The 15798-nt window shown below is 49.9% G+C and overlaps 1 protein-coding gene across 1 annotated transcript; it reads left to right on the top strand.

Annotated features, from left to right (window-relative positions):
* The first annotated feature begins 3378 nt into the window (after positions 1-3378).
* SPRY4 (sprouty homolog 4 (Drosophila)) lies at positions 3379-4360 on the top strand. Its single transcript, XM_010001227.1, has one exon. It carries the CDS (start codon positions 3388-3390, stop codon positions 4285-4287), a length of 900 nt encoding a protein of 299 aa, XP_009999529.1. The 5' UTR covers positions 3379-3387; the 3' UTR covers positions 4288-4360.
* Positions 4361-15798: the final 11438 nt, after the last annotated feature.

Here is a 15798-nt window from a genome sequence, read left to right as displayed (position 1 = left end):
AGAACTTCCCTGATTTCCTCTTCTTTACCATGACATGAGTGCTGGGTGTGAGCACAGTGACCCAGGGTCTTTTGCTGAACTCTTTCTTTTCATGGGATGCAGACACAAACCTTAAAGCAGAAACAGCTCAGGGAAAGGTGGGCTCGTGGCATGTGCCAGTGGAAGCACAAGGACAAAACCTGAAGCAACCACACCATGAAATATGGTCATTGTTGTCATCTGGGCAGATGCCAATGGAGGAGAACCTCCTTGCTGAACGTTTGTCACCCTGCTCACTCGCTAGTTCAGCACCTGAGATATTTGTCCTGGAGCTGTCATCAGTAATCTTCCTGCACTGCTGAAACTTCTGGTGACAAGAGCAGCAGCAGCAGCCATGTAGTCACAGTCCTTGGAAAAGTCCATAAATATCAGAAACCCATGTTGCTCAAGTGTAGTGAGAAAGCAGGGCAGAAGTTGAAGGACCATGCACCAAAACTCATGTGGTGTGAATCAAAGACATTTTCCAGGTGATCTTCATCAGGAGAGACATTGTGTCCAGAGCAGGGGTTTGAGAATTAGGAGAGCTGGGTCTTATTTGGCTTGTCCAGAGGTTTTGTCCAAGTAGATCCTGTGCACAAATATCTAGCAGGGTCTTAGATTTCTCCATGTCAGGGCCCTCAGTCCCCCTGCTCTGCAGCAGTTTGCCTGTTAGAAAGCAAATTTGACACAGTATTATAGTAAAGTAAAGAAAATAAATTATGAATAATTTTAAATGTTAATTATCCTAAAGTGTGGTGTTTAGTCCAGGGTTCATCTCCTTTGTGTGATAATTAACTCAGAGATCCTGATTATCTCAGCATTAGCTCAGTTAAGGCACCTTTTACCACCTGCCTGCATATGGCCACGTCTGCCTGCCAGGGCTCTGCGTGTCTCACGGGAGCTTGTGGCCAAAATCCTTCTCCAAATGAACCTGGTGACATAACTTCCATGTGATGTCATCACTAGCTCTGCCCCACTGCAGCCTGTGCAGCCACATATCTGACACAAAGCCTGGGTGCCAGATCCTGTCCCAGGGCTGCCCTCCTGCTTGATATGAGGGGATGGGTTTAAGCTGACAGAGGGGAGATTTAGGTGAGACATTAGGAAGAAATTCTTTCCCATGAGGGTGGTGAGAGCCTGGCCCAGGTTGCCCAGGGAAGCTGTGGCTGCCCCATCCCTGAAGTGTTGAAGGGCAGGTTGGATGGGGCTTGGAGCAACCTGGGCTGGTGGGAGGTGTCCCTGCCCATGGCAGGGGAGTTGGAACTGAGTGGTCTTTGAGGTTCCTCCAACCCAAACCAGTCTGGAATTCAACATGCCACCATTTCCTCCTGCTGCCTTCTGTCTGATACCAACTCTGCTGCATTCACTCAGCCAAACCAGCTGCATTTCTCTCCTGAAAAGCCAAAGAACCAATGAAATCAAAGTCTCCCTGCAAACACAGCACCTAGCTGTACCCACCAGAGTGGACTGTGCTGCTCAGCCCTGCCTTGCCTCAAGTACTTTCTCTGTCACGACAGTAGATTCTGATGCACAAACTAAAATTGATTCCATTTTTTTTCCTTCTGCATGCCCCACAGTTATCAGAATCATTGCTTCTTTTTATACAGTAAATAGGAAGAGATGCTTTTAAAACTCCCTTGTTTCCTGAGTCAGGATGCCAATAAGCTATGAATAATGAAAAAAAAAAAAACCAACAACATTGCACGAAGGGCTGAGACCCAGCAGAGAATTTTAACTAGCAAGGAGTAACAGCATTAGGACTGCAACACAGCCCTCCTCACTGCTGCAGGATGGAGCAGTTGTTAAAGGAGCCTGGCCAGCCCTGGTGCCAGCGTCCCGAGGTGGCACGTGCCACACGGTGCGGCCACCGCTCCCCTGCCAGCCCCTTCCTACTGATGGCAGGAGAACTGGCAGGTTCTCAACCTGCAAATGCCAAGAGATCCATCAAAGCAACGATTTACAAATATCATCCTGGGCTCTAGTAATATTTTTTTTTCAGCGGGTAATAACGCACTTCCCTTCCTCCTTCCAAAAAAGCAGCATTAGTTCATGATCCAATTTTGGAAGCCTTGTGTTACATTTTGGGGGGGTTGTGCTCTTGCAGGAGCAGCTCATGTGTTCACTCTCACTTCTCGTGTGGGACTTGGTCACAGCTGGATGCAGTTTCTTCCTGACTTCTTTTCAGACTGCTGAAGCATTAAAATCTTTCATGCTGTTGGAAAATGTTAATTTGTTTGGCTGAACACAAACAACTGGCAGTGCCTTAAGCTCTTCACTATTTCCTTTTTCTTCCTCCCCCCCCCTCAACTCTCTCTGAAGCTCCACTCGCTGCTTCTTTAAACTGATCTCCAACATTATATTATTTATGAATAAAGGTCACCCCGTGAGGAAATGGCACATCTACTAGAAAACAATGTGCACTTTCTAAATTTGAACCAAGTCGTTTCCGTTCTTTGATTTAAGTTTAGTTACTTCCTGTGGTTTCTTGTCCTGCGCCGCTGCTGAATCTTTGGATGGGCTCCAGGATAAATTGCACTCCTTCAATGAAATTAGAAACTGCGGCAACAGGCGGCTTAGCTAGCACAGCCAGTAAACAGCACTTACACTAAATATTAGCCCACTTAGTGTTTTGACGAGGAGTGGTTAATTACCTGGGCGAGGTGACCCACCGAGTCCGCCCCACGCGCGCTCCCCGGAGCCGTACGGCTGCTCCCACGCTGGTCTGTGACCAGCCAAGCTGCTGAGCAAGAACTTCCCCTCCCACAGGAGGACTGGAAGCAGTCGTGGAGACCAGCAGCTCCCGAGGGCCGTGGGGCATTTCCTCAGCAAAGCCAGACCACCCTCCTGCAGGCAGAGCCTGGCTCAGCCCCACGCGCCCAAGCATCTTTGTACCAGGCTGAGCTCCGATGAGCCTTGATTTTGTGTCAGGTTTTTTTAGGGATCAGGGTCAAATGGGGGAAATCCCCAACCCCCAGAAAAGTCATTTCAGGCAGTTTGCCAACAAAAATGAATGCACCAGGAACCCTGAGATGTGCTTTCCCTTGGTAACATGGTGAGGGGGCACTGCGGGAACAGCAGCCCTCCCAGAACTAGAGGATCTACCCGTGGCCAAAGTCAGGGAGAGGAACACCATAGCAAAGGAGAAGTGGTGCACTTTATACCAAGCCCCCTGACTCCCTTGGACAGTATTTACCTTGTAAGACCTTCTGCATAACAACAAGCCTCAGCAAAGAGCTTTGCTTGGGCTGGGCTGGCAGGGGAACTCAATAACCATGCGCCCTTTCTCTCCCCCCGCCCCTTTTCTCTCTCCTTTCCCTCCCCCAGGACACTTAAGAGCAGACCTCTCACCACTGTCAGACTGCCTTCCCAATGGAGCCCCGGGTTCCCCACAACATCACCGTTGTCCCCAACGCTGTGATGGTCCAGCCCCTGCTGGACAGTCGGATCCCCTACGGGCGGCTGCAGCACCCCCTGACCATCCTGCCCATCGACCAAATGAAGACAACTCACATCGAGAACGATTACACCGACAACCCCACCGCCCCCCAGCCGGCAGCGCAGAAGCGTCCCCGAGTTCCCCACGAACTGGTCCTGACCAACCAGCACCTGCAGCACTGCGACCAGGATGTCACCCACCCCTGGATTTCCTTCAGCGGGCGCCCCAGCTCCATCAGCAGCAGCAGCAGCACATCCTCAGACCAAAGGCTCTTGGACCACATGGCCCCGGTGCCCGTGGTGGAGCAGTCCTCCCCCAGAGCCGTTCGCATCCAGCCCAAGGTGATTAACTGCAAACCCCTGGACCTGAAGGGACCTGTGTCTCAGGAACTGGACAAGCACTTTCTCCTGTGTGAAGCCTGTGGGAAATGCAAGTGCAAGGAGTGTGCATTGCCCCGGACTCTGCCATCCTGCTGGGTGTGCAACCAGGAGTGCCTCTGCTCGGCGCAGAACCTGGTCAACTACTCCACCTGCATGTGCCTGGTCAAGGGCGTCTTCTACCACTGCACCAACGAGGATGACGAGGGCACGTGTGCTGACCACCCCTGCTCCTGCTCCCACTCCAACTGCTGTGCCCGCTGGTCCTTCATGAGCGCCCTGTCCCTGGTGCTCCCCTGCCTGCTGTGCTACCTGCCAGCCACCGGCTGCGTCAAGCTCTCCCAGAGGTGCTACGACCAGGTGAGCCGGCCCGGATGCAGATGCAAAAACACAAACAGTGTCATTTGCAAGGCTCTGCCAGAGAGCAAAGGAAGCAGCTCAGAAAAGCCCTTTTGATGGTTTGGGAGGACGGGGAGCCGGAGGATGCTCCATGGAAGGGGGATTTTGGCTCTTTAATAACCTGTGTTCCAAGGATTTTGCCTTCAGAGAAAGCAGAAGCAACTATTTCCACAAACTGAAGCACTTCGGGTTATTCAGGGTTTTGAAACTGGTCAGAATTTAAACAGATGGGGCCAAAGGAGGAATCCTACTGATGTAAAGTGAAGGCTGAAACCCTTGTGAAGTACAGCTGCTTAAAAACTCCTGGTTGGGCCAGACAGACCACAGCTGCTCACCCCACCTGTGCACCCCGAGGACCACAGACTGACTGCTCGCTTGGCAGGCTCAGCCACACACACCATACCCATCCCTGCCTGCAGAAAGCTGCCTTGGATCCATCGTGTTCAGGCTGGGCTTCTTGGTTTGGCTCTCCTTCCACCCCCTGCTGTGCCACAGCAGCCTGCTGGAGGTGACAGGTCACTCCCCTCCACCCCTTCCCCCACACCCTTAGAGGAGCCACTTGCACACAGAGCACATCTTTCTCAAAAGCTTTCTCTGTCTCTCAAAGATTTTGAGCCACAAGTAAAGACACAGGTCATCTGCTTAAGGGTCTCTTAACAGGTAGGCACGTTGGTTTCTTTGAACCCTCCCCTTTGCCACATTGGGACCCTCTCTTTAAAGCAAGGTGGGAGCAGGGTTGCTCCCTTCCCGGGAAGGGCAGCACAGGATGTTCTCAGGCAGCGGGATCAGCCTCCTGTTGTCCTGCCCATGAGCTGATCTGTAGCCTCAGGTTTCATTCAGGGGAATATTCCCTGTTCCCCCAGTGCCCAGACCCTCCCAGCAGGACGTGGCACGTCCCGTTCCCCACACTGCTCACTCCTGCCCACAGCACAGGGGATCTCCACTAAGATGTTCCATCTTTGTTCCTCCAAACCTCTTCAGCTCTGTTAAGAAGTCACAAAAACCTAAGTGTAGGATACACATTCGTGTATTTTAGTAGGGATATCAATCCATACCTCCTCTCCTGGAACAAGCTTGTCTTTCCTCATTAAATGTTAAGATTTTTAATTTTTTTTTGTCTTGGGGAAGAATGGCATTAGCTTGAAGCACAGCCCATTCCCCCATCCTTATTGCTGCTCTTTGGCTTTTGCCTCCTCTGTACTAAAGTATGTCTTTTTAAACGTAGAGAATGCTTTTAATGTTTATTTAGTGTTAACAAATGCCAGGGAAAGCCAGGAGAGGGAAGAGGGAGCATTTAGGAAACTTGCCCATGGTTTTCAGCAAGCAAACATCATCACTGTGCCCATGCACTCACCCTTGTCCCTTGAGATGCAGCAACCCCACCTCTTTGACAACTACAAGGTGCTAAATAAAAAGCTTTGTCCAAACATGCAAAACTGTAATAAGCAGGTAGGTACTTGTTGCATGCAGAAAACTGATCTAGTCTGTTTTGTTGTTGTTGGTTTTTTTTTAATTAGAGGAAATTTCCTCAGTAAATGCACAGCAGTGACAGTGAAATGTCATCTCTAATTAGCTAAGCAATAGGCAGAGCTCATGTAGCATTTCCAGGAATACAGTTGCTGTGCAGGGGTTGGCAGGAGCGCCCTGGTGGGACTTCTGGTGTCTTTTGTTTTCAGAATTCATTTAACCTGGATGACTTGGGGTTTAGTTAAGCTTAATTGTAGATATTTATTAAATTGGGAATTTACAAAAAGCCCAAACTTTCTATATTTATAACATTTGGTAGCTTATATATGATAAATCCTAGAAAAAGGGATACTGTGTCTGTCACCAGATACCAGTTCCTGTCGTTTATCCCCATGTTGACTCTATGGGGACACCAGAGAGAAGAAAGCAGGTGGGGAGCCAGAGCTGTAATTGTGATCTGGCACAAATTGGCAGGGAAAAGATAAAAGGAAAACCAGCCCCCAGCTAGCTGAGCTGTTGGATGAATGTATAAGGTGTTGTATTTAATAAGAAAAATCATTTTTCTAAGGTGCAAACAGGCTAGAAAATGTGGCAGGAGAGGTATTGAACGGCTGCCCTCCTCTCCTGGGACCAGGTGTACCCAAAGGGGCTCCACCCATGGTTGTTTTGCCTTTTTGACCCTCTGTCCCTGGCTGTTCCTGGAGGATCTGTGCTGAAAACCCTCAGCAGCAAAACCCATGGCTTAGACATGTGGTCCTTGTGAGCAAACACAGGGCTGGAGTGGTCACCACCGTGCCCATCTACACTCATGTACATACACCCAGCAACCCCCCCCCGGGTTTCCTTCCACTGTACATAGGTGTAAACTACTTCTCTGTTGGTTTCTTTTAATGTATAATTCCTGCTATGGTGTAAGGCTCTCCCGTGCTGGAGGGCTGTGAAGTGGTAGTGGATGTGTTAGAGCGGTGGTAAATGTAGCAGAGAGTCCTTCTCAGCTGGACCTGCTCCATCAGCTCCAGCCCAGGGCCCTGGAGGAAGCCCCGAGCTCCCTGCAGAGCCCCTGGGAGGGTACGTCCCTGGTCAGTGATGTCTGTGTTCCCCTCACTTCCCCCATCCCAACCCCTCTGCTCTCCCATCCCCTTTGAAGGTACTTGGGTCCTGCCACCCCCGAGACGCGCCAGGGACGCGGTGCCACGTCACCTCAGCCTGGCCAGCCAGGGCCCTCACTGACACACCCCTCAGCATCACCTGTGTCTGGGGGCTTGTGGCTGCGGGACAGCGAGCGGAGAGGTCACGGGCAGGACCCCTGGGCTGGGGCTGTGCCCTGCAGAGCAGCTCTGCAGGAGGAAGAGGAGGAGGAGGAGGAGGGTGGGCTGTGCCGCCCTGTGCTGCTCATCGCTGGGGCAGGTTCATCCCCTGCCCACACACAGGTGCCAAAGCCCCGTGAGCAAGAGGGGGTGATGTGACAACCACACCCCCAGCTGGAGCTGGACACTGAAACCATCACCACACACCAGGCACACGGAGCAGCTCCCAGATTCACCCTGTTGCTCCCTGGGCACCAGCTCTGCCACCTGGACGAGCCCCTCACCTGCTCACAGCACTGGGCATCCCCCTCCCACACCCCACACCCTGATAAAGGCTTCCCCTTTCTCCTGTCACCACCCCACCAACTACACACCCTGAAATGTTGCCACAGAAGGTTTTCTTTGTATAGAATATTTATTTTGAAGCTCTATTTTAATAGTATTTATTTTAGAAAGTCTACTATTGTAAGAGTTCTTCTGTTTGTGAAGAAAAACAAGTACTGATGAATGTACTGATTTTGAAATTATATATATATAAATATATATTGTTAAATATATAAATGGCTCTTGTGGTTTGTTTTGGTTTTTGTTTAAAAAAATAATAATAATTCAAATCTTTAGAACAACTATTCTAAAAATACAGGCAGAGAGTAGCCCAAAACTGGTGATTTGATCCTGCACACACTAGGAGCAATGGAGGGAGCCAAGAGCCCAGGTGGGATAACATGTAACACAGACAGACAGCACACCCTTAGCATGAAACTTTCATGGAATCACAGGATGGTTTGAGTTGGAAGGGACCTTACAGACCACCCACTCCCACCCTTTTAGACCAGGTTGCTCCAAGCCCCATCCAGCCTGGCCTTGGACATTTCCAGGGATGGGGCAGCCACAGGTTCTCTAAGCAAGGAGTTTTAATGGAGACTTAACAATTCCAACCTAATGTTGAGAGAGCTCAGGAACCAAGCAGAGCCCAGGTCTGCTGGCCAAGGACAACACGAGTCGCTCACGTGGGGACACAAGTGGCCACCCCACCGAGAGGCTTTGTGTCCACAGCTACTGACTGCCAGACACAAACAGCCAGAGCTGCTCCTCTCTCTGCCAACACAGCCACAGGCACCACCAGAGCCCTGGCTGGATCCAGAGCACCCACAGTCCCACCCTCCAGCACCCACCACCCTGCCTCCCAGCTCACCAGCATCACATTCAGCTGCCAAAAACAAAGTATCTGGGCTATTTTTCACTATCCCTGTTACTTCTTTGCCCACACTGTGGAGTGATGAGTCACTGAAAGACACCCCCAAAGTCACCTGAGTGCTCTACCTGGCCTGGAATAATATTATTGAAACAATAATGCTGAGTTAGTCACTGGATCAGTTAAAGAGACAATAACAACACTGTACAGATCTCCACATCTGATGCCAAACATTTTGCAATCAGGAAAAGATGCTGAATTTGTTATGCTGGGTTTTTTTTTAAACAATGAGACTGAGCCAGGATGTATAAATTTAAATCAGAGTTTGGCAACACTGCCTGATGTCTTGCACATAAAGCTTTAAAAATATCAACTCGGAGCTCCTATCTCTCTGCTGGAAGTGAACCAAAACACTCTTGTTGATTTGACTAGTAGATGTTACAGTAACATTTTTCCAATCAGAATTATCACCTTTTCTTTACATTATTTTTTACATTGCTTTGAATAATTGACCATTGAAGGAAACCAATTCCAACCCTGCAAACACGGGTTATAAGGTGGCAAAGAGATACCTGACAGCCTTCTCAGTCTGCTGCCAGGTCCAAAGCAACCCCAGCTCTTGGAGGTCAGAGCAGAAAGGGAATTCCTAGTGAAGCAAAGCATCCCAAATACCCACTAAATAATGCATTCATTCTGAGTAAATGGGCTGGAACGCATAAGAATGAGATAAAAAACAGGTTTTGAAATGTCCTTTACAACTATTTTGCTAAAATATGTGCTTAATAAACATGTTGAGGTTTTTTTCCAAGGGCTTAGAAAACACCCCTGATGAGATGTGAAATTTGTCAGCTTTGCCAACGAGGGGAGGAGGGGACAGGGAGAGCAAACAAGCGACACTGGGCACAAGTTGCATCCCTCCTGGAAGGCAAACACGGCAGTATTAGAGCACCACACCAAAAACTAAAGCCCTGAAGATGGTGTTTGTTGTTCCCTGGCAGCTCGGAGGTGGGTTTTTTGGCCAGGGAGCAGGACACGTTCCTCCATGCCCAGCCACCTCCACAGGAGCAAGGGGGACAATGGGCACGAGGGACCCAGCAGCTCCTGCTCCCTTCCCAGCCCAGTTGAACTCTGCAAACCCATGAGGCCCAAGCACAAAGGCCCAGGAATTTCTAATAAAAAGCCTTTAAAATGTTACTTTTCAGTATAGAAGTAGAGGAGAGATTGGCACTAGTGCTGTCCCTTTGCTCCCTAGCACTGCAGCTTTCATTGACATTTTTCTCCCCTTACAACAGGGAAATAAACAGGAAGAAATAAACCTAGGAAGAAATTCTTATTAATAAATCATAAGCCCAGGTTTTGCTCAATGCCAGGTATTTGTGATTATCTGGTGACATGATGTAAGTCAGTTTTCCTCATCAGAAACCTGATATTCTAGGAGCAGGAAGCCTGGCTGTTCTGCTCTGCTGTTCTGCACCAGTTCCCCTCGCTCCAATTCCAGCAGCAAAACCCTCTGCTGAGAAACCTCCTGCTCTGAGCTGGGGAGGAAACAGCTCACGCTGCTCTTCAGAAGCTGTCCCTCCTAAAGAGGTGCTAAAGCATCAATGTAGGAATAAAAAAATCCATTCCCACTGACACAGTGCTTAGTGCTGTCCAGGGGGAGGGTGAGCTGTGAGCACAGACTCTCCACACCCTGCAGGGCTCTGTGGTCTAAAGCTCCTCAGGCTGCACCAAAACCAATTCTTATCATGGCTCATGCTTGAGGACAAGAAGCCACCATCCTGTTCTGCTCCCTTCCTCCACAGCAGCCTCTTCACACTGCTGCACCACCTCAAGGCTGGCAGGAACCAGCTCTCCTGACATCCCTAGAAACATTCCTTATCAAGACAATTATCAAATTACCCTTTCCATGGGGTGCCTGTATCCTCCTCTAGTGAACCCCCAGCTGTATTTCAGAGTGGCTGAAAAGAACTCGTGCCTAGGTAGGTGGGATTGAGTGACTGTGAATGATGGGCAGGAGAAATCCCAGCACACCAGCTCACATCTGCCCAAGACTCCAACAAAAGCAACAGCAGCTCCACAGCCACAGTGTCCCCAGCAAGGTCCCTGCAGCCCATGGCACCCCTCCTCTCTGGAGCCAGGGAAACATCGGGACACAGCACCCACATGTCTTCAGCAGGGGATGTCTTGGGGTGTAAAATAAGACCAGAGGTCTGGAGGTTTTAAAAAAAAAAATAAATTAAGTGGAAAGACCCTGTGCTGCTGGGAAGTGATGGGCTTTCCCAAAAAACTGAGTGGAAAGTGGGGGTTAGGACTCCAGTGAGGCTCCCAGGGTTGGCCTGGCTACAGGCTGCCAACTGCCAAGGAAGCCCCCAGTGACAAACAATTGTAGGAACCTGAAGAACCAAGTTCCTCTGGATTTCGTGGGAAGTGCAATTTTAAATACTCCGACCTGTCTGTCTGAGGGGAAGTGGGCAATAAATAGCAGCCTGGTTGTTATCAAGAGGATGTGAGCTATTTATAAAAAATTCTTGGGCTTTTTGAACTCTGTTTACAGAGGCAATATCCTTCACTTGGGTAATTGGGGGCTAAAATGCTAAAACAAACTAGATTACTCAGCCACCTTGGGAAAGTTTAGTGCTTACTTCTGTGTTTCTGAAATTTGGAGCATATTTTAACATCAGCAGTTATTGTCCCCAAACCCCAAGGAGAGCATGAAAAGGTCTCTCAGACCAGCACATCCACAGGGACACACCAACAGCCCAGAGCTGCTCCTGACATGAGGATCTGCCCGGGGCAGCTCAGCCACCCAACTACATCCAATGAAGCTACAACATTTAACTGGAATAAAAATCATCACAGAATGGCTTGGGTTGGAAAGAACCTTAAAGATCATCCAGTCCCACCCCCTGCATGGGCAGGGACACCTCCCAGGTTGCTCCAAGCCCCATCCAACCTGCCCTTCAGCACTGCCAGGGATGGGGCAGCCACAGCTTCCCTGGGCAACCTGGGCCAGGCTCTCACCACCCTCACAGCAAAGAATTTCTTCTTAATGCCTCACCTACATCTCCCCTCTATGAGAATCTCTTTTAAAAATTAATCAAAGAATATATTTTATCAACTAAACAGCTCATCTGCCAAGGGGCTTCTCCGTGCCTGGTAACATGGGGGCTCCCAGCAGACTTGTCTCCCTGCAGCTGCCACCCAGCATGGGCACCAGCTCCCACATGTTGCAATCACAGAAGAAAGGGGGTTTTGAAGGGTGAAGGGAAAAGGAAAGAGACACCTGGGCAGGGCAGGAAGCACCCAGCAGCACAAACATCTACACCAGGGCAAAACTTGGGTGCTATGGATTTGGGGTTGTTCAGCTGAGGAGCCCGGGGTCCTGGCCCCATGGGCAAAGCCTTGGCTGGCATAGGCCAGGGAAAGGTCCTGCCTGCTCCTCCTCACCACCCCGGGACCCACACGTCAGGAAGTGGCACCACAAGGAGCCCTCCAGCATTTCCACTGGCTGCTTTTTTTGTTCTGCTGAGCCCAGGCAGCAGGCAGACAACGCTGCTCCTATGTGGGAACCACACACAAAGTGTCCTGACAAAATGATGGCATCGTCTAAAATACACAAACACCCTCAAAAAGAAGGAAAACCATGAAATTAAGGATAACAAACAACAAAGAGAAACTCACACACAGAATCTGTTAGTGTTTATGAGTCACTAGGGCCTTCCTGTCTCCTCTTATAAACTGTGGGAATCTGCTGTGGTCCATCCTCTCCTTGAAAACCACCGAGGTGCTATTTTCCTCACAGCCCCAGTGCCCAGAGCAGGAGGAGCTGCTGCACAAGCCAAAGATTGACTTTTTTTCTTTTTCTTTTTCTTGTTGTTGTTTTTTTTTTCTGTTTCCCCTTCAAAGCAGGAAACCAAATCTGAGGAGCAAATGCTGCAAGTTGTGCAAACAGAGGCAGAGGCCTTGGCCATGAGATCACCCAGTGCCTGGACCTGGTGCTGCTGCCCAACAGCAGGGAGCTCAGCAAGGGGATGGATGGGAAATGCCAGGAGAAGCTAGAGAGCTTTGGGCACCAGGCCTTTGTAAATGCTCGTTCCTTGGTACTAACAAACAGCTTCTCCCCATCCTCCTTCCTTTCTCCCTTTCCTTTTCTTGAATATTTAATTGTTGTAGTTCTTGGCATTTTGAACCTGTCCCCAAAGTGCCTGTTCTGCTCTGAGCAGGGTGCCCACCATGCCAGGGTGCTGGGAAGCATCACTACCACCCTTACCCTGAGCTGTGCTCTGACTTCTGAGCCAAGGTTTGCCCTCCCCGTGGGTCCCTCCCTTTGGCAGGACAGACACTGCTCAAGCACCCAGTAACTCCCAGGAGCAAAGTCCATCACCCCAATGCCCTCTTTAACCTCAGGGAAGGATGCTCAGTCTGTGCTTCCTGGCTACAGCTGGAACACACAAACCAGAACCAGGAACAGTGAGGTGTTTTGGATTTGTGTGTGAAAGCCTCCCACAGCAGAGGATCTCAGATGGCCTCAAGAGAAGCCACCCAGCCTTGAACAGCTCATCCAAGCTGCAGCTAAAACTCCTGCTAAACACATCCACGTGTTCAGGGACTGTCAGTACCAGTCTGTGTGTAGAGATAAAAATCCAAATAAGGGCTGTAAGATGCCCTAGGACAGCATGGGATGGCAGAGCCCAACACCCAGCCCGAGGGAGAATGGTTCCTGCACAGCATCTTGACACCATGGCTTCCAGCACTGCTGAAAGCTCAAGGAAGACTAAATTTCATATCTTTACTGTTAAAACTCCCTCCTTGCCTTTTTCCTAAGGAAGAACCACTGGCTGGTTGCATAGTTTCTGGAGCTTGAATGGCAGGGCAGAGGGGAGCAGGAGCTGGGTCCCCAGCCTGGAGCAGGTGCCATGGGTGGGGAGTGCTCAGCACCACCACCTCCACCAGATTGCTGCACAGTTCACATGATTCTTTCTGTCAGTTCACAAAACTGTTCTACTGCTCCCTCTGGATCTCTTGGTTTCCACACCACAAGGACTAGAAATAAAATTATTATAATAATGATTATGCTACCAAAAAAAGGCTACCCCCAAAATTACAGACTTTGGAAGAAACAAGGGAGTTAAAAACCCTGAAATGTCAGCCTTAAGTGTTATAATTCTATGTCTGCACCAGCTGGAGAGCCTGTTCAGCAGCCCCTTCATCACCAAGAGCATCTCCCTTCCACCCTACAGGAGGAGCCCTGTTCCTGGGACGGTGGCAGGGACAGGGACCCTGCCAAGCAGCCTAAAAGCACCAACAAAACCAGATTTCAGAACTAACAGCGTGATACTCGGGTGGAACCAAAGCAGGGTTTGTGCAGCCTTTCATCTCAGTGCAAACAGCTGCAGGAGGAGTAGAGACCTTGTGGACACCAACCCCCCTGTACCCAGAGCAAGGACCTGAGAGGGCCCCTGGAGCTGGTCTTGGTTCAGATTGAATCGTTTGGGAAGTTGGACACTTTTCTGTCAAGAAAGTCTCTTTCACTCATATGTGCACTGTAAAAAACCTGTACCATGGCTTGAGAGCTGCCACGGGTGCACAGTTTCCTGCAAACCAGGCTCAGCACCCAGCCTGCCACCCAAACAGCCAGCAGGGCTGCAGCAGGTCCAGCCAGGGGGCAGCTGCCCAGCTTGAAACTTCCAGCTTTATATGGACAGTTACTGGGAAAAGTTACAGAAACCCCCCCATTCCCTGAGGAATGTTAAAGGGATATTTAAAATGAAACCAAAATGACACCCATTTTTTTCAGCATCCACACAAGTTGCAGTTTGTGGGGTGTTGTAACAGGCACTTGACTTCAAAAGCAGATTCTTTCTGTCTAGGGTCAGGAGAACAGAGCTGGGGAGCCCCATCCTGTGATGTCCCACAGCCCCAGCTGCCTCCTGAGTGACCAGAGCAACTGTGGGGACCCTTCATGTCCATGAGCCCTGTGCCTGGCAACGAGCAGCAACCGTGGGTGCAGCTCTGCCACCTCCACCTGCTTTCAGCTGTGGGAACACAAACATTCTCTTCTCTGCCTCCCAGCCCCCGGCAGCAGCAGGGAGCTGCTCACACACAACACATCCCTCCTCCTCTTCTAGTTTCATTTGCTTTTTCCCCATTTCATACAAAGCTGAACACGTGTTAGTCCTGCAGCAAAGGTGCCAGGAAACTCACCCACCCAAAAGCCACCTCCTGCTCCCTCAGCAAGCACAGATGGCATCACCCACACCACACAGACAGGAGGGTGGCATTGCTGGACAAGGCATGGAGCTGGTGCCACCTGCCCTACACCTGGGCCAGCCTGAAATCAAAGTCACACCCATGGTCCCATATAACCCACGGAGAAAAAAAACTGGTGTGTGTCCCTGGGATCTGCTGGTGTCCCAAAGCCACCCTTGCAGGCAGCATCAGACACATTCCCATGCCACAGCATCCAGACACATCCCAGTGCCACTGCATCCCTAACGGAGCTTGTGGGGGCACTGGGACAGGCCAGGCTGACAGAGCATGAACAAAACAATAGGTACCACTCATTGCCCTGGAGGCTTCCTCATACTGGGGCTTAATTTCCCTGAAAAACAAAGAACAATTCCCTGCACCATGGATTGATGGGCCTTGGTTTGGTCCCCAGTAAGAACACACACACACAGTTTTTTCTGTTACATTTTTGCATGGTGACTTGCATGAGAAGCCTAATAAAAGCCCAGACTTAGAACCCAAAACACACAAAAATGTAAAACTGTTTCACATTAACTTCCAAGGCACTTCACTGACTGGAGGAAGAAGCTGCATTAAAACATTGGAACGAAAAATCAACCATGTATGGAAAAAACATCTATGTAAAAATGACCACTTGAAAATCATCCACTGCTTTGGAGTTGACCACGAGCAAATGTGTGGTGGTGGGAAGAGCTGCTCAGGGGCACCCTTGTGCAGGGGTGGCTTTGGTCTGGAAACTGCTGCCTGCTGCCACCCTCGTGCCATGGCAGAGGCCTCAGCAGAGCAGAGAGGACTTTCTGAGAGGTTTATCTTGGCAGGAGCTGAGGAGCTTTCTCTTCCAGCCCAGCGGGGGGACATCCTGCCCCAGGGACCCCAAGGCCACTGGGATAGAGCATCCCATTTTGTGTCCTGTCTCTCAGTCTGACCCCACCACAGCCCAGTCAGTGAACCACCTCCACACTCCAGATACATGGGCATGATGTCCATAAAACAAAAACAAAACAAAAAGCAACACAAAAAATACCCTCGAACTACCAAAAACCACCACCAACACATCTAGACTGTCACAGGGAAAATACAGAGCATGTGTTCTTCAAACCAGGATCTCTCTTCTCTCCCCCCTCAACATATTTGTAATTTACATGGGGTCTGGCAGGTTTTTTTTGTTATCCAAAGACCCTGACAGCTTTGGGAAACAGGCAATAAAAATATCAATGTGTGATCTATAGCTACATCAACTGCTCCACACAGAAATGGGAAAAGTTCTTTACAAAGCTGATAGAGGACTGAAAACAACCTTTTCCAGCTCTGATTGTGCCAAGCAGCTGCAAGAAAGAAATACCAGCAGGA

Source organism: Chaetura pelagica, unplaced genomic scaffold (assembly GCF_000747805.2).
Source record: "Chaetura pelagica isolate M959 unplaced genomic scaffold, ChaPel_1.0 scaffold177, whole genome shotgun sequence".
In the NCBI taxonomy this organism is placed as follows: Eukaryota; Metazoa; Chordata; class Aves; order Apodiformes; family Apodidae; genus Chaetura; species Chaetura pelagica.
Note: the sequence above shows the minus strand (reverse complement) of the source record. Positions and strands in the feature narration are given on the sequence as shown.